Source organism: Panthera leo, chromosome D2 (assembly GCF_018350215.1).
Source record: "Panthera leo isolate Ple1 chromosome D2, P.leo_Ple1_pat1.1, whole genome shotgun sequence".
Taxonomy (NCBI): Eukaryota; Metazoa; Chordata; class Mammalia; order Carnivora; family Felidae; genus Panthera; species Panthera leo.
The window spans coordinates 78210681-78228841 of record NC_056689.1 but is presented as its reverse complement, the minus strand read 5'-3'; the positions used below and the strand labels follow the sequence as shown (position 1 = coordinate 78228841).

Sequence of the window (18161 nt, the reverse complement as noted above, 5' to 3'; positions counted from 1 at the left end):
CCTGAGCAGTGCTGAGCTCACCCATGGGAGATGCTCTGGCCCTGGTCATGAGATAAGGGGCTGAGGGAATTCTCTAACTGGATGCGAAGTCTGACCAACTCTGAGGTCCCTTCCTAACTCTGGAGCAGGGCTGAGTTAGGGAAGACAGGGTAACGCACCGCTCAGAAAGAGACTATTTTTAACAATCTTTTTGGGGGTGGTGGTGAAATGTAATAATTGGGTAAAGTTGGCCTCGGAGAGGGGGCACCTCTGCAAACTGCCCCTAAGGATCCGAGGCTCAGGCCCAAAGATTTGCAAAGGACATCTGGGAGCCATGGCACTCCGACTTAGCGCAGAATGCTTGCTCCCTCAAAGAAGCTTCTAGAACATCTCCCAGCCCCCTTTTCACCAGCTGCTACTCCCGGCCCTCCTTACAGAAGCGGAGGCTGGCTCGCCCAGAGGCCTGGTGGGAGGTCGGCCCTCGGTGAAGGGTCTGAGACCGACCCGGAGGAGAGAAGGAGGCTAGGACCCGAGACGTGGAGCGGGCTCCCGGGTCCCGTTAGAAGACCCCGCCGCCGAGGCCAAGGTCGTCTCAGACCCCCCAGGGCGACCGCCGCCAGCGCACTCACCAGCGCGCTTCCGCGCAGCAGCCGAACCGCCGCTCCCTCCATGGGTGTTGTAGGAGATGCGACTGTGTCAATCCAGCGAAGTCCTTTCTCAGCGCCTCCGGGCCCAGGGCCAGCGCTTAGGGGCGGGGCCTGAGGGCAGGGTCAGGCCCCGCCCCCACCCCACCCCCAGCCCACCTCCCTGGCCCCGCCCCCTGGTGCCTACGGAACCTCAAGAGAGACACACAGCTCCCTCTCCGCCTTTGCCATAAGCCCTGCTCACGCGAGACTTCGACAAGGCTGTGGGGCGGGAAGAGAGTCGGAGACACAACAAACATGGCGGCGGCAGCGACGGTGACGAAGACGGCGGCGGCGGCGGCGACGGTAGCGGCATTAAACAAGGCGGTGGGAGTTACTCGGTGCGGTGGTCAGGTGGTAAGTAGCAGGCTTCCGGCTCGGAAGGCGGTGACACAGCTGAGCAGGACAGTTAAGAAGGAGCGGCGGGAGACGAGAGCCGAGTTCGCAGCGGGCCGGTTGACCCCGCTCGGGACTCAGTCTCAGCGGAAGGTTGGGCGTGGTCGGTCGGTCAGCAGGGTCGCGACCCAGGGTGTTCTTGGCCCGAGTGCGGAACGTGCTGTTTCTCGGTTCCGGGAGCCCCGAGGGAGCGGCGCCTGTAGGCAGGGGCTGGAGACTGCTGGGTAGGGAGCTGCTTCTCGCTCTGACAGGTGGTCGTGCGGGGGTCTCCCCGAGGTTTGCGTCTTCACCGGGTCCCAGGGCCTGGGGGTTAGACGAGGCGCGGGACTCCTAAGTGTTCCGAATCCTTATGAGGATGCTGCTCCGACGCCAGTCCTGGGCTGCTCCTTGGGAGGACTTTTAAAACCTCTGTTATCTAATGGTCCTGCCTGGGTTAGTTTCTACTGTTTATGCACTCTCATTTTGGGAGATGTGAGGTTTGGGGAGATGTGAGGCTTTGCAGCGAAGACCCATTCAAGTTCACGCAGGCTTAAGTCTCTTAATAAACTGTAGTGCGGGTAACCAAGCCGTGCAACTATTAAGTGCTCTGTAACTGAATTTGAATTGAGGTTAAACCGGTTCCAGCTACCACTGACCACGTGGCCCGTGTAGTGTCCCCTTAATGTGCTATTGGGAACCCTAATGGGAAGTGACAATTGGGAGAAGAAATAAAGGTACTTTAAGTTGTGAGATCTAAGGAGAATTCGGTTTTGAAGAAACAAAACTTATTTAGAACAAAATTTTAAACATCCGGACAGTTAGTTTTAAAATTGCATTTTATTTTAATTTCTGACATGCCTTCAACAGCTACTGATTAATATGATGTTGGGAAATCGTTATGGGGAATTGAGATGTTTGGTGTTTTTTGCCCCCTAGGGGTTCAAACTGTTTCCTAGAAAACCCTACGTGTTTGGGATTGCGATAGAGAGCATAATAAAGAGGGGAATCAAGTGTTCGTTCCTGGCGGGGTGTGCTTGGAGGTTTCCTTTTAGCCCTTTCCCACAAATGTTTCCCTAGGACTAGTGCATTATTTTTATGCAACTGTAGTTGTTCAGCAGTACTAAGCCTGACTCTGTAAGTGTACAACACTGTGCACAAATGAAATTAATAACTTGAGTTTAAGAAAATAAACATTATTGAGAATTTGCCAAAACGAAATCTTAAGAAATCCACCAGTGGGTGGAAAAAGTCAAATTAGTGCTTGTTATTCTTTGGTGGTTCTTTGTAGCTTTTTTTGAAATAAACTTGTTCTTTTGTTCTTTCATTATCTACTAGTTTAGTTTTCTGGGAATGGTAAACTTGGCACAGGTTATTTTCTTAGCTTAAACCTGTAGATGCTAGTTAACTTTTTGTCATAAAGGTTTTGATTTGTGGTGTGCTTTTCTTTGCAGAACTCTGTATGGCTTTTCAATTTTAGTTGAAATTCCCTCCATGGCCTTTTGGAGTCCCTTGGTGTGTCTCCAGAGTAAATTTCGATTACTCTTCATTTCATCAATGTTGGAGTGGCAAGAAAAAGGAGGAACTGATTTGGGGTGAAAAGGTTAGAGTGTGTAGCTCCTGTTTTGGATATCTTCTAACTTTATGTTTTACTTTTATGTTATGTTATCTGATTTCTCAAAGCCTTATACTGTCCCTTTTTGCTTTCAAAGAATTTGTTTTGGACAATTCTGTAATCGAAGGAAATGTGTCCTAATTATCTTTGAAGAGTCTGCGTCACTGTCTCTACAAATCAGTCCTCATTTGTCAGGCTTCTTTCTCCCTTGATGTGTATTCCATGGCAAAGTAAATCTTTCAGTGACTGTAATTATTAGGCCATAAAAATAAGCACATCTATTAAGCTGCAGTCACTTTTGTCGAGGCATACCTAACCACCAAATTAAGCTGTTGTATAAGTAAGTTGGTTGCTCAGTTTTCTACCTTATGGTTAGTAACCCCCAAAGAGTAGGTGAATAAAACAGAGATTTCTATTCCTGTATCCTGTTGTTTTCAAAAATTTCCCATAGCTAATAAAAAAGATAGACTTTGGGGGGAAGGTAGGTCATAGAGAATTCTTCTGGTTCTTATGTCACCGCTGTTTCATGGTTGTGGCTGTCTTCTAATTCACATCATGATGCCTGTTTTGTTAGCTCCTGGTTAAGAGAGGGTTTATGTGTGTGCACTTGTATGTGTGTCAACAACTTCCCATTTATAGTGTGAGACTGAAAAACAAATATCAGAAAACTTCATACACCAATATCAGAAACCAAGAAAGGTTGGAGAATAGTTTTAAGTTACCTGCTTAAAGGTGAAGAGGTTTTCATGTTCTTTTGGGATCCCAAAGCTTGTTTCTTAAATGCTTCTTTCCTTCACTGGGTAGCCTCTGGCTGTTTTGTAAGAACCTTATTTTTGAGCCTCGAATGGGTAATTTGGGAGAAACTATTGGCATAAAAATGGTTAAGGTACATTCTACCCAGTTTATACAGACATGTACCTACACCCCAGGGAGTACCATACTAGACCCAACTTAACTTTAATCAGAGTAATCACAGGGGAGACACAAAAGTTTTGCCGTATCATAAGGAATGGGAATAATTCTTCCATGGTTGATATAATTAGATATCATTTAGTAGAAAGAATAGGTCAGGTTAGGAATACACCACCCAAATCTGTAATAAAATTGGAGAATTCAAATATGTTTCTTTTTCTGATGACATGATCTTCCATTTTGAAATTTTGTGTAAGTTGTATTTTGGCTAACAAGTCCCAAGGTGTTGAATTCATGACTTGTGGAAAAGATACCTCCAGTAAAAACATTATAGTTTGCTGATTTCTTAAAGTAGATTTTTATGGTATGTTTGGAGAGGTTTTTAAATTTATCAGTGTCTTAGGGGCATCTCCAGATTTCAGTTAATTTGTGAAGTTCTTAGATTAAACTTTCAGAGACTGATGATTATTAAAGACAGGAAGAGGGTTTGGATATGAAACCTTTATTTTCTTTTGATATTAGGAAGTGTTCTGTAGTTTCAGTTATTGTTCTTTTTCTATTTACTGTTGATTAGAAATAGTGGCTTGAGATGGAGAGAGCTGGATTTTGAACCAAAGACTCCATTCAGATTTAGGCAAGGGCCTGTCATGTTGTGTGTGTGTGTGTGTGTGTGTGTGTGTGTGTGTGTGCGCGCGCGCGCAAAAGAGAGAGAGAAAGTAAGAGAGGGTGTGAGAGAGATAGATGTGATATAGGTCAAGGGAGCATAAAAAATGCTTAGGGATGGAATGACACATAATTTCTGAACCATTGCAGAAATATCAGAGGTTAAAACTCATCAATATACTTAAAACTCTAATTTAAGAACAGTTTTCTCCCCATATTTACAGTGTTGTGATCTTCCCTTTTTTCGTAGGCATTCTTTTTTTTTTTTTAAGTCCATCATGCATTATGATTGAAAATCACACAATTTATGGCAGAGAACGCAGTGAAATTTATAATGTGACAATGTGATAATAGCCAAGACTGTCAAAATATGCCAGCCATCCTCTGTAATTAGGCTCATTTGTGTTCTTAAAACTTGAGATGCATGTATAAAAATACCATTTTCTTCTGCTTGCTTACTGGCAATCTCACGCATTTTTTTTTCTGCATGGTCACATGTTGTACCATAGCAATGTTAGGCCTTCTAATCAGGAGTTGGTAAGATTTGTCTTGCTTTTTGAAGACTGTCAAAGCATATTCAGATATTTTCCAGTGGACACATCTCAGTTTTCATATTGATTAGCAAGAAGTGATGCTAAGTTGCAATGTAAATACCAGGATTTCTTTCTTAATTACAACTTTTATAATTAGGACACAGACAATCTGTAGGGCCTTACCAATCCTCATCCCTTTTATTTCTTTTTCCTCTTATTGTGGGGGCCTCTACCTCTAGTACTTTATTGAGTAGCAGTGGTAATAGCAAGCATCCTTGTCTTGTTCTTGATTCCAAAGGGAATGCAACTAAATTTTCTGTTAATTGTGATGTAGATTTTTGGAAGATACCCTATATCAACTTGAGGAATTTTTAAACATTCTAAATTTGAGTGAATGATTACTCTGCTATTTTCTTGCACCTACTGTTTGACACTCAGATATCAGTCTGATTGTTGTTTTTTTTTTTTTTTACGTGGGTGGATTGCCTTTTTTTCCTCTGAGTAGCTTTATGTTCTCTTTATCTTCTTTGAGGTTTTAAAATTTCAAAATGTGTCTGTTATTTTATTATCATAGGTTCTGTTTTGCGCTCTATGATCCCTTTCTGTCTGAAAGACATCTTTAATTTTGGAATTTCTTGATTGTTATTTTTTTGAAAAACATTTCTCTTGGCTTATCTTTTTATTTTTCTGGAACTCATTTGGTTCATTTGTCTGCTGTATTTCATACCTTTTTATGTATATCTTTACACTGTTTCCCACCCGTGTGTTTTGTTGTCCTTTTTTCCCCTTTCCCTTTTATTGAGTTATAATCTTACTACCAATTATTGTTGATCTTATTCTTTGTTTTTTTTAAAAATTTTTTTTTAATCTTTATTTATTTTTGAGACAGAGAGAGACAGAGCATGAATGGGGGAGGGGCAGAGAGAGAGGGAGACACAGAATCGGAAGCAGGCTCCAGGCTCTGAGCCATCAGCCCAGAGCCTGATGCGGGGTTTGAACTCATGGACCGCGAGATCGTGACCTGAGCTGAAGTCAGATGCTTAACCGACTGAGCCACCCAAGCGCCCCTGTTGATCTTATTCTTAAAAACCTTTTTCATTGGAGCTGACTGGCTCACTTTTTTTTTTTTTTTTTTGCCCCTGATCAAAGGTTAAATTAAAAAAAATTTTTTTTAATCTTTATTTATTTTTGAGAAAGAGAGAGACAGAGCGTGAGCAGGGGAGGAACAGAGAGAGAAGGAGACACAGAATCGGAAGCAGGCTCCAGGCTCTGAGCTGTCAGCACAGAGCCCGATGCGTGGCTCGAACCCAAGAACTGCGAGATCATGACCTGAGCCGAAGTCGGACGCTTAACCGACTGAACCACCCAAGCGCCCCTCAAAGGTTAAATTTTAAAGGACGAATGAGCAGAATCAACAATAGTCATGGAACAATTAGTAATACACTGGTTAGGAAGCAGAGAGAACCAGTTCACATAAGCATGGTAAGATGGGAAAAAGTAACTGAAACAAACTTGTTCAGAAACCAACAATGATCCTTAAGACTGAGAAAGTTGAGCCAGACTAAAGCAAATGATTTAAAGAGGTGGCCTAAGAGAGTAAAATGAGATATGAGTTTGGGAAATTGCAATTTGGGCTATGGGAATTAATGAGACGAGGGTAGACCATGTGTGTTTCATTGTAACTAAAGAACATATATATAAAATGATAGCTTATGATGCTCAGTTGATGAACTTATTGATAGAAAAAGGAAAAAAAATCTGGGACAGGAAGAATTTTTTGACCTCAGGTATAACCATTTTTTTGCTGCAAAATAGCTACTGTTGTCTGAGAACATGCCGTATGCTACACAGGCTGTGAGATACTTTACGTATACGTACCTGTAAAACTTAAAACAGCATTGCCAGTTGATACTATCCCATTTTACAAAATAAGAAACTGTGGCGAGAGAAGTTTCTGTTTAGAGTCTTCAAGCTAGTACGTTTGGCCTAATACCGTAATACTGTTTATCTAAAGGATAGACTTTCAGTGGCCTCAACTTTCTAGAAAACAATGAAAAGATATAGTAATAACAATACCTTTTAAAAACCCCTAAACATCTTCTAAGAAGGGAGGAAAAGAACTATTCTCAAATGTTGCATTAAGAACAGTGAAAATTTGGTCATTTGCACATCCTTACTTGGATAGATATGTTCAGAATAAAGAACAAGTTAGATGTGAGGAGAGAGAAAGACAAGAAATACAGATATTAAATAAAAATCAGTCTGGGGCCAGTAAATAAGGGAAACCAAAAACTGCCCTGTGTCCTTCCATTAGTTACTAAAATATCACTGCAGTATTGTATAGTACAGCATGCTACAGGAGTGACATAGTTAAGGGTTAGTCTATATCTATTAGAGTTCTCATTAGTTAAAACAGAAGTTTTGGTCTTAAAATATCAATCAAGCTGCTGTTAATTGGGAAATGTGCTGTCATGGAGCCTTCTCATTTCTCAACTCCACAGTTCATGCTTTGGAAAACAGATTGAAAAGTACCCAGACTAGTCCAGACATTCTTGAAGAAGAAAAACGTACTGGTGGACCTTAGTACCTGAGTTATTAAGATTTTTATTATTAGGACTGCCTAATTATTATTAGGCAAGCGGCATGGAGATCCTCAGTTTGTCTCATCCCTGAAGTGCAGCTAGATTAGCACCAAACCGTTTTGCACACCTAGGAAATTGATCTGAGGATTAACACAACAGTCTGCATAACCTGAGCCACAGAACTCGGCAGGTATGCAGTGTGGAGAGGTGAATTGGGGGAGACAAAAGCAGCGGAGGGTAGGGAGCTGTTTTTGTGGAGAGAGGACAGAGAAAGGTGGAGAGTGCGGTGCATTGGGAGAGTGCAGGAAAAACACTCCCTCGAAAGTAGCTAGAGAAAGAGAGAGGAAGAGTGAAAACACAGGGGACTGAACAAGAAATCTGTTCCCCAAAACCATTGACAGGAAGAAAGGAGAGGGTTTCAATACCACCAGGATTCTATAAACATTGGAGCACAGAGTCTGAAGTTCTGGAGCCCAGTGGCTGGTGGTGCTCTGGTGAGGAAGTAGGGCGAATCCCCAGGAGCAGGCAGCAGGGTCTGAGGGGTCCGCGTGCCACATGGGGAGAAGTGGTTCCCCTGCTTGGAGAGCATTTGGTGAGGCCATACGGCCTTCCCACAGACAAAGGTCCCAGTGGACTCCGGAGAGCAGACACGTTTGCTGGTATTGGGACATATATGCCAGAGTGTAGTGAAACCTGACGCCAGCTGGGTATTGTGATTTGCCACAATCTCTGAATCCCTGTGGCTGCACGATCACACAAACGTTTTCTGGGGCCAGCAGGCACCTGGCCATTGTGCAGCAAGACCTTCCCCCAGAGAGTCATAGTGGGTCCAAGCCACAAGGTTCTCTCAAAGTGTGGGGTTTTGAAAAAAATTTGTTTTAACGTTTATTTATTTTTGAGACAGAGACACAGCACAAACGGGGGGAGGGTCAGAGAGAGAGGGAGACACAGAATCTGAAACAGGCTCCAGGCTCTGAGCGGTCGGCACAGACCCCGATGCGGGGCTCGAACTCACGGACCGCGAGATCATGACCTGAGCCAAAGTCGGACATGTAACTGACTGAGCCACCCAGGCGCCCCAAAGTGTGGGGTTTTGAAACACAACCCCACCTGGGATCAAAACTCTGGAGGGAGGTGCCGCCTGGTAGGCGGACAGCTTGGACATGGACAGAGTAGAGGTGGGGAGTGGACGGAGGCCTGAGACAAAGGAGGGGTGCTTGATCATGGGTTGGTGAGAGCATGAAGTTCCTGTGCCACAGACTAGGGAGCTGGGTGAAGCCATTTCTATCTCCTGCACACACACACGTGCGCCACACCGATCCACCTCAGTAAGCTAAGCAGCGCTACCTAGTGGAGAATGGAGCCATTACACCAAGCCCTACCCAAATGCTCCCTCCGAGCATATCTCCTAGAACACCAGCACAAGTCCCTCTACCTGCTTAGTGTACAGACTATAGAGTACTTCATAGTTTGAGTTCTAGGGGTAATTGGATGTAACTTCATTTGGATTTAATTCTGTTTTCTGGTTCATTTATTTGTTTTTCTGCTTCTGGTTTTGTGTAAATTGGTTTTGTTTTTTTTTTTTTCATTTTCTTTTGCATGGATACAGAAAGAAAAAAATGTATTTTTCTTTTTTTTGTTTTTTTACTTTATTTTTTATTTTTAAAAATTTTTCATTCTATTTCATTTTATTTTATTATATAAATTTTTTTTTTAAGCTTAAAAATTTTTAGGGGTTCCTGGATAGCTCAGTTGGTTAAGCATCCAACTTCAGCTCAGGTCGTGAACTCATGCTTCATGAGCTTGAGCCCTGTGTCGGCCTCTGTGCTGACAGCTCAGAGCCTGGAGTCTGCTTCAGATTCTGTGTCTCCATCCATCTCTGCCCCTCCCCCACTCACGCTCTGTCTCTCTGTCTCTCCAAAATGAATAAACGTTTAAAAAAATCTAATAAAATATTTAGGGCTTATAAAAATACATTTTTAAACCTTTTTTTCTTTTCTTTTCTTGCCCTTTTTTTTTTTTTTTTACTATTTTATCAACCTTTCAACAAGCAGACCAAAACACACCTAGGATCAAACTTCTTTTGTTTCATTTTTTGTTTTGTTTTTAATTTTTAACTTTTATTTCATTAACTTTCTTATTCCTCCAAAATGGCAAATGAAGGAATTCACCCAATAAGAAAGAACAGGAAGAAATGACAGGCAGGGACTTAATCAACACAGATATAAGCAAAATGTCTAAACTAGAATTTAGAACCATGATAACTAGATGGGGTTGAAAAAAACATAGAATCCCTTTCTGCAGAGATAAAAGAAGTAAAATCTAGTCAGGACGAAATTAAAAATGCTGCAAGCAAAATGCAGTCTCAAATGGACGCCATGATGGCAAGGATGGAGGAAGTAGAGCACAAAATTATGGAGAATAACGAAGCAGAGAAAAAAGAGGGTAACAAAGGCAAAAGAACACGATACAAGACTTAGAGAACTCAGTGACTTATTAAAAAGGAATAACATCTGAATCACAGGGGTTCTAGAAGATGAAGAGAGAGAAAAAGGGGCAGGTTTATGTGAGCAAACTAGCAGAAAACTTTCCTAATCTGGGGAAGGACACAGAGATCAGAATCCAGGAAGCACAAAGAACTCCCATTAGATTCAGCAAAAACCGACCGTCACCAAGGCGTATCATAGTCAAATTCACAAAATACACAGATGAGGAAAGAATTATGAAAGCAGCAAGGGAAAAAATTAGCCCTTAACCTATAAGGGAAGACCAATCAGGTTTGCAGCAGAGCTATCCACAGACACTCGGCAGGCCAGAAAGGAGTGGTAGGATATATTCAATGTGTTGAATCGGAAAAATACGCAGCCAAGAATTCTTTATCCTGAAAGGCTGTCATTCAAAATAGGAGAGAGAAAGAGTTTCCCAGACAAACAAAAACTAAAGGAGTTCATGACCACTAAACCAGCCCTGCAAGAAATTTTAAGGGGGAGTCTTTGAGTGGATAAAAGACGAAATGAAACAAAAAAGATTGGACACAACAAAGACTACAAAGGACCAGAGAACATCACCAGAAACAGCAACACGGTGGTACTGAATTTATTCACTACTCACTCTAAATGTCAATGGACTAAAAACTCCAATCAAAAGACATAGGGTATCACAATGGTAAGAAAACAAGTCCCATCTATATGCAGCTTAAAAGAGACCCATTTTAAAACTAAAGACATCTGCAGATTAAAAGTAAGGGGATGGAGAATCATCTGTCATGCTAATGGTGTTCAAAAGAAAGCTGGAGTAACCATACTTCTATCAGAGAAACTAGATTTTAAAATAAAATAGAGACTGTAACAAGAGATGAAGAAGGGCATTATATCACAATTAAGGGGGCCTATCCACCAAAAAGATCTAACAGTTGTAAATATTTATGTCCCCAATGTGGAAGCACCCAAATATATAAATCAATTAACCACAAACATAAAGAAACTCATTGGTGATAATACCATAATAGTAGGGGACTTCAGCACCCCACTTACAACAATGGACAGATCAGCTAAGCAGAAAATCAACAAGGAAACTAGCTTTGAATGATACACTGGACTGGATGGACTTAACAAATATATTCAGAACATTTCATCCTAAAGCAGTAGAATACACATTTTTCTTGAGTGCACCTGGAACATTCTCCAGAATAGATCACATACTGGGACACAAATAGCCCTCAACAAGTACAAAAAGATAGAGGTCATACTGTGCATATTTTTAAACCAAAATGCTATGAAACTTGAAGTCAACTACAAGAAAAAATTTGGAAAGACCATAAATACTTGGGAGATTAAAGAACACCCTACTAAAGAATGAATGGGTTAACCAAGAAATTAATGAGGAAATTCAAAAGTACATGGAAGCCAGTGGAGATGAAAACATGACAGCGCAAAACGTCTGGGATGCAGCAAAGGATAAGAGGGAAGTATATAGGAATCCAGGCCTTCCCAAGGAAGGAAGAAAGGTCTCAAATATACAACCTAGCCTTCACTTACAAGAGCTGGAAAAAGAACTGCAAATAAAGCCCAAAACCAGAAGATGGGAAATAATAAAGAATAGAGCATAAATCAATAATATTGAAATAAAAAACAACACACAGTAGAACAGGTCAATGAAACCAGGAGCTGGTTCTTTGAAAGAATTAACAAAATTGATAAACCCTGGCCAGATTGTTCAAAAAGAAAAAGGAAAGGACCCAAATAAATAAAATCACAAATGAAAGAAGAGAGATCACAACTAATACTGCAGAAATGCAAACAATAATAGAATATTATGAGCAACCATATGCCACCAGATTGGGCAATCTGGAAGAAATGGACAAATTCCTAGAAACATCCAAACTACCACAACTGAAACAAGGAGTAGAAAATTTGAACAGACCTATAACCAGTAAAGAAATCAAATTAGTAATCAAAAATCTCCCAACAAACAAGAGTCCAGGGCTAGATGACTTTCCAGGGGAATTCCACCAAACATTTAAACAAGATTTAACATCTGTTCTTTTGAAGCAGTTCCAAAAAATAGAAATGGAGGGAAAACTTCCAAACTCATTCTATGAGGCCAGCATTACCTTGATTTCAAACCAAACCAGACCAAAGACCCCACTAAAAAGGAGAACTACAGACCCAATTTCCCTGATGAACATGGATGGGAAAATTCTCAATAATACTAGCAAACGTGATCCAACAATACATTAAAAGAATTATTCACCATGATCGGCTGGAATTTATTCCTGGGATGCAGGGTTGGTTCAATATCCACAAATCAATCAATGTGATACATCACATTGTGATGAAAGGATAAGAACCACATGATTGTCTCAATAGATGCTGAAAAAGCATCTGACAAAATACAGCATCGTTCTTGATAAAACCTTCCAGAAAGTAGGGATAGAAGGAAGGATCAGACTTCAAGATCATAAAAGCCATATATGAAAGACCCACCATGAATATCATTCTCAATGGGGAAAAACTGAGAGCTTTCCCTCTAAAGTCAAGAACACGATTTAAAGTCGATATCCACTCTCATCACTGTTATTCAACATAGTTTTGGAAGTCCTAGCCTCAGTAATCAGAAAACACAAAAAAATAAAAGGCATACAAATTGGCAAGGCAGAAGTTAAACTAACTCTTCATAGATGGCATGACACTCTATGTGGATAACCCAAAAGACTCACCAAAAGCCTGCTGGAACTGATTCATGAATTCAGCAATGTCGCAAGGTATAAAATCAATGTGTAGAATCGGTTGCATTTCTATACACCAATGATGGAGCAGCAGAAAGAGAAACCAAGGAATCAGTCTCATTTACAATTGCACCAAAAACCATAAAATACCTAGGGATAAACCTAACCAAAGAGGTGAAAAACGTATACGCTGAAAACTATAGAAAGCTTATGAAAGAAATGGAAAAGGACACAAAGAAATGGAAAAACATTCCATGCTCATGGATCAGAAGAACAAATGTTGTTAAAATGTTGATACAACCCAAAGCAATCTACATATTCAGTGCAGTCCCTATCGAAATAACACCCGCATTTCACAGAGCTAGAACACACAGTCCTAAAATTTGTATGGAACCAGAAAAGACTCCAGTAAGCCAAAGCAATCCTGAAAAAGGAAACCAACCTGGAGGCATCACAATTCTGGACTTCAGGCTGTATTACAAAGCTGTAATTATCAAGACAGTATGGTACTGGCACAAAAACAGACACATAGATCACTGGAACAGAATAGAGAACCTAGAAATGGACCCACAAATGTATGGCCAACTAATCTTTAACAAAGCAGGAAAGAATATCCAATGGAAAAAAAAAGTCTCTTCAGCAAATGGTGTTGGGAAAACTGGACAGTGACATGCAGAAGAATGAACCTGGACCGCTATCTCACACCATACACAAAAGTAAACTCAAAATGGATGAAAGACCTGAACATAAGACAGGAATCCATCAAAATCCTACAGGAGAAAACAGGCAACAACCTTTTCAACCTCAGCTGTAGCAACTCACTCAACATGTCTTTGGAGGCAAGGGAAACAAAAGCAAACATGAACTATTGGGACCTCATCAAGATAAAAAGCTTCTGCACAGTGAAGGAAACAGCAAAAGTAACCTACGGAATGGGAGAAGATATTTGCAAATGACATATCAGATGAAGGGTTAGTATCCAAAATCTATAAAGAACCTAACCAAACTCAACACCCCAAAAACAAATAATCCAATGAAGAAATGGGCAAAAGACATAAATAGACACTTTTCCAAAGAAGACATCCAGATGGCTAACAGACACGTGAAAAGATGCTCAACATCATTCATCAGGAAAATAAAAATCAAAACCACAACGAGATACCACCTCACACCTGTCAGAATGGCTAAAATTAACTCAGGCAACAACATGTTGGTGAGGATGTGGAGAAAGAGGAACCCTTTTGCACTGCTGGTGGGAATGCAGACGGGTGCAGCCACTCCAAAAGACAGTATGGAGTGCCTCAAAAAGTTAAAAATAGATCTACCCCACGACCCAGCAATAGCACTACTAGGTGTTTATCCAAAGGATACAGGAGTGCTGATTCAGAGGGGCACATGCACTCCAATGTTTATAGCAGCACTATCAACAATAGCCAAAGTATGGAAAGAGCCCAATTGTCCATCGACTGAATGGATAAAGAAGATGTGGTATATATACAATGGAATCTCACTCAGCAATCAAAAAGAATGAAATCTTCCAATTTGCAACAACGTGGATAGAACTAGAGTATATTATGCTAAATGAAGTAAGTCAGACAAATATTCAGACAAATTTCACTCATGAAATTTAAGATACAAAATAGATGAACATAAGGGAGAGGACACAAAAACAATATAAAAACAGAGGGACAAACCATAAGAGACTTTTAAATACAGAGAACAGTGTTGTTGGGAGTGTTGGGTGAGGGGATGGGCTAAAGGGGCAAGGGGTATTAAGGAGGACACTTGTTGGGATGAGTGCTGGGTGTTATATGTAAGTGATGAATCGCTAAAAATATGTGTGTGTGTGTATAAATACCTAATATAGTAAAACTATCAGAATATCTACTAAAAATCCCATTTAGTTAAAAAAAAAACTGTTTGGAGACATACATGTATTGTGTAAATCTCCATTTGGTTGAAATAACTTTTGAAATATTTAGCTCTTTGAAACATCTAAATAGCAGTCAAAGGAGGTTGTTTACATGCCCCCTGCTCCTTCCATCCTTAGAAGAGTCTCTGATATCTCATGCCAGGAGCGGATATCATAATTTGTGACACCTAGAAAAAATTCAGAAGGAATCAAAAACATTATCATGCCATTTAAGGGATGACTGAGTTCAGCAGACATGTTAGCTACAGGGGGGAGAAGAGACTTGCTGACTAGGGATGTAATGAAGAGGATCTAGCTGGTCATAAGATCATAGAGGGGGGGTTATATCATGAAGGAGGAGGGGGAGGCCTCGATTTGTAAACTTTCTTCCAGCTCTTAAGATTCTATGGATCTGACGGTCCCGTCCACCACTGCAGTTTGAATCACACTGGAGTAGGTTGGTTTGTTTAGTTCTTAATGTGGTTGCCGTCTGTGCTTGGCGCCCTTTATTTCTTGTGCACTTTCTTGAAACTTTTCTTTTCATCAGCCAAATGCAAATATGTATGTGTAGACTCTGCCCACGCATCACTAACTTTCAAAAGAAAATAAAAATTGGTAAAAAAAAAAAAAAAAGAAAAAGACCGCGTGGTGTTAGTGTGAGCATAGACAAAAATAGACCAGTGAAACAGAATAGAGGATCCAGAAATAGAGCCACATATATATAATCACCTGATTTAGAAAGGTGATAATAGAATCTAGTGGAGAAAGGCTAGTCTATGAAATGCGTGTTGCTAGGACATCTCTTTGGGAAAAAAGTATATTTTGACTCTTTACCTCACACTATACATACACAAATTCCAGATGAAATATGAAAGGTTAAAAAAAAAAAAAAACTAGTAAAGTTTTTAGAAGAAACTACAGAAGAACATCCTCAAGTAAGATATTGGTAAGGACACAACTCTAAATGTGAAGGAAAGAAATGGGGAAGTTGGACTGTATTAAGAACTTGTGTTCATGAGGTTATCTTTAGGAAAGTGAAAAGGCAAACAGTGAGAGAAGACGCTTGAAATCCTCATATCCAATAAAGAGCTCATATCCAGAATATTACAAAGAACTCTTACCTATTAGAAAAATAAGCAAAAGACTTGAAAGCTCTCTCACTGGGTATGAAAATAGAGGGTGTCTTCATGGCTAATTAACATAAAAAGTACACAACTTCATTAATCATCAAGGGATAGAAATTAAAACCAGTGTGATACCACCATATATGCACTGGAATGGCTACAATGAAAAAAGCAATAAATACCTGTGTGTTGGCAGGGATGTAGAGCAAGAGAGCTCTTGTTCACTGCTGGTGAGAGTGTAAACTGGTTTAAGCACTTTGAAAAACCATTTTGCACCATCTAAAGCTGATATATGCAAACCCTGTGCCATAGCAATTTCAGAGGTCGCAGGGTCCTTGCTGGGGCTCAGGGACCAGCACAGGAAGGTGTGCCGGGGTGCTACCAGGATGCGGGTGGCCTTCTGTTTCTCCACGTGGATGCTGACTTCATGGATGCATTCAGCGTATGACAATTCATTGAGCTCTACCCTTAGGATTTATGTGCTCTTCTGTGTGTATGCCGGGCTTTGAGAAGATGTTAAACTTACATATTGAGAAGTGACTAATCTTTAGATTCATTCTACTGAATGAATCATCTGGCTTTCAAAGATGAGTGTTTTTAGATAGAAATAACTCATTAAATAATTGGAATATTTAATGAGGAAAAAAATTTAGCAGAAGATGTATTTAACAAGACCTTAGACATTTGCATAAAAATATTTTTCCTGGAAGAAAAGACTTTTGTCTCCTAGGTGCTAGACTTCGTTATCTTGTTTTTACTAGAAAACTTTTTCATTATTTGATTTCTGAATTTGGGCCATAATTATACCTATGTGAGGATCGGTTTAGTTTGTGGTTACAAAATCTTATATGATACTTTCCCTCTACATGAGCATCAGATTTTTTGTTTTCTTTCTTAATTTTTTCCCTCCATTCTCATAGCATGATGGGTAGCGGCAGAGGTGGGGATTTGGATTTCTAGGGCAGGGGTCAGGGAAATTATGGCATGTAGGCCAAACCTGGCTTAACGCCTGCCTCTATAAAGCTTTATTTTGGAACACAGCCATACTCAATTTATTCACATGTTTTTTATGGCCGCTTTCAGCTATAATGACAGTTAAGTAGTTGAGACAGAAACCTTATGACCTACAAAGCCTAAAATACTTACTGTCTTGCCTTTTTATGGAAAAGGTTTACCACCCCTTGTTCTAGATCACCTTTATTTCTAGAGTATTCATCCATGTGAACCCTGTGATTTGAGAGCCTTTACTGTCCAAAATGATAGTCACTAGCCATATGTAGCTATTTCAGTTTAAATTAATTAAATAAAATTAAAAACTCAGGTCATTTGTATTCACCACACTTTAAGTACTCATCGCTGTGTGTGGCTGGTAGCAACTGTATTGGGGAATGCAGATATGTAATATGTCCATCATCCAGAAAATTCTCTCTGGCCTTGATTGAGCCACTTGGTTTTTTTTTTTTACTGTCTCCATTGATAATCCTGCTGATGTGCCTGTTTCTTTCATCTGGACTTATTTTCTCTTATTTTCTGTCTTTGTAATTTCATTCCATTCTTTAAGACTAAGTTTGAATCCTAGTTTATTTAAATATTAAATATATTAAATATCCACCATTTTCTGTATGTCTTATCTAGTTCACCAAGAAAATAGTAAGATATTAAAAGGCAGGCACTGTGTTCTTTGTAGCTTTGTTTAGTTCCTTGAACATAGTAATCTTTGTCACTGTTTTAATACATATTGGATCTCACTAAATAGTGTGAAATTATTTCACTTTTTTTCCCCCTAGGCATAAACGAACTGTAAACTTCAAAAAAATAAAAATAAATAAAAAAAGAAAGAAAGAAAAAGAAAAAAGTAAAGATGGGTGAAAAGAAACCAGAGCCTTTGGACTTCGTGAAAGATTTCCAGGAATATCTGACTCAACAGACTCATCATGTGAATATGATTTCTGGATCAGTTAGTGGGGATAAAGAAGCAGAGGCTCTTCAGGGAGGTAGACTCATCTTAATACTATTAATTAATTCACTTTTCATAAATATGTTAATGTTTGTATATAGCTATGCATATGATGAAGACCACTATTGACTAACGTGAATCATTCCATCTTTACTTAGAAAGATACAGTACAATTTGTTTTCCTCTTTACATGTCCGATTTTTGTTGAGGGAGAATGAGGCTTCCCCAAGGGCCTAACATGGTCTGGAGAGGCATTATGGTCTCATTGGAAGGTTAGGAGTTCCAAATATCCTTCCCATCTTATAAGTTCTAGTAGCTAACTGTCGAAACAAGGAACCCAAGGGGGTCGAACATCAGCTTCACTACACAAAGGATTTGGCCATTAGGAAATCTGGATTAGACCAGAGACATGATGGGGGTTTCTGTTTTTTCTCTCTTAAAATGAAGAAAGCGCTGACAATGTTTACCCATTTAGACAGCAAACTGGAATAGAGAAAGCAACCCATTTGGGCCTGTTACAGACATACTTTATCTTGTTTGCTTACCAAACACACTGGAATTTATTTCTGAACGTAGCTCAGGGGTCAACAAACCACTGCTCA

The 18161-nt window shown here is 40.1% G+C and overlaps 2 protein-coding genes across 6 annotated transcripts in view; one reads left to right on the top strand and one right to left on the bottom strand.

The window, feature by feature from the left end:
* Window positions 1-771, bottom strand: part of ACADSB (acyl-CoA dehydrogenase short/branched chain) — a 36701-nt gene extending 35930 nt beyond the window's left edge. The window contains exon 1 of one of the 2 annotated variants that reach the window (XM_042908909.1): window positions 609-771. In XM_042908909.1, the coding sequence (XP_042764843.1) occupies window positions 609-650 (42 nt within the window). In that variant the 5' untranslated portion in view covers window positions 651-771. The remainder of the gene's footprint in view (window positions 1-608) is intronic. The other variant, XM_042908910.1, reaches the window with a different exon arrangement.
* IKZF5 (IKAROS family zinc finger 5) overlaps window positions 771-18161 on the top strand; it is a 24338-nt gene continuing 6947 nt past the window's right edge. The window contains exons 1-3 of one of the 4 annotated variants that reach the window (XM_042908913.1): window positions 771-1019; window positions 2489-2637; window positions 17390-17596. In XM_042908913.1, coding sequence (XP_042764847.1) covers window positions 17464-17596 — 133 coding nt within the window. In that variant the 5' untranslated portion in view covers window positions 771-1019; window positions 2489-2637; window positions 17390-17463. The other 3 variants (XM_042908914.1, XM_042908915.1, XM_042908916.1) reach the window with 3 other exon arrangements.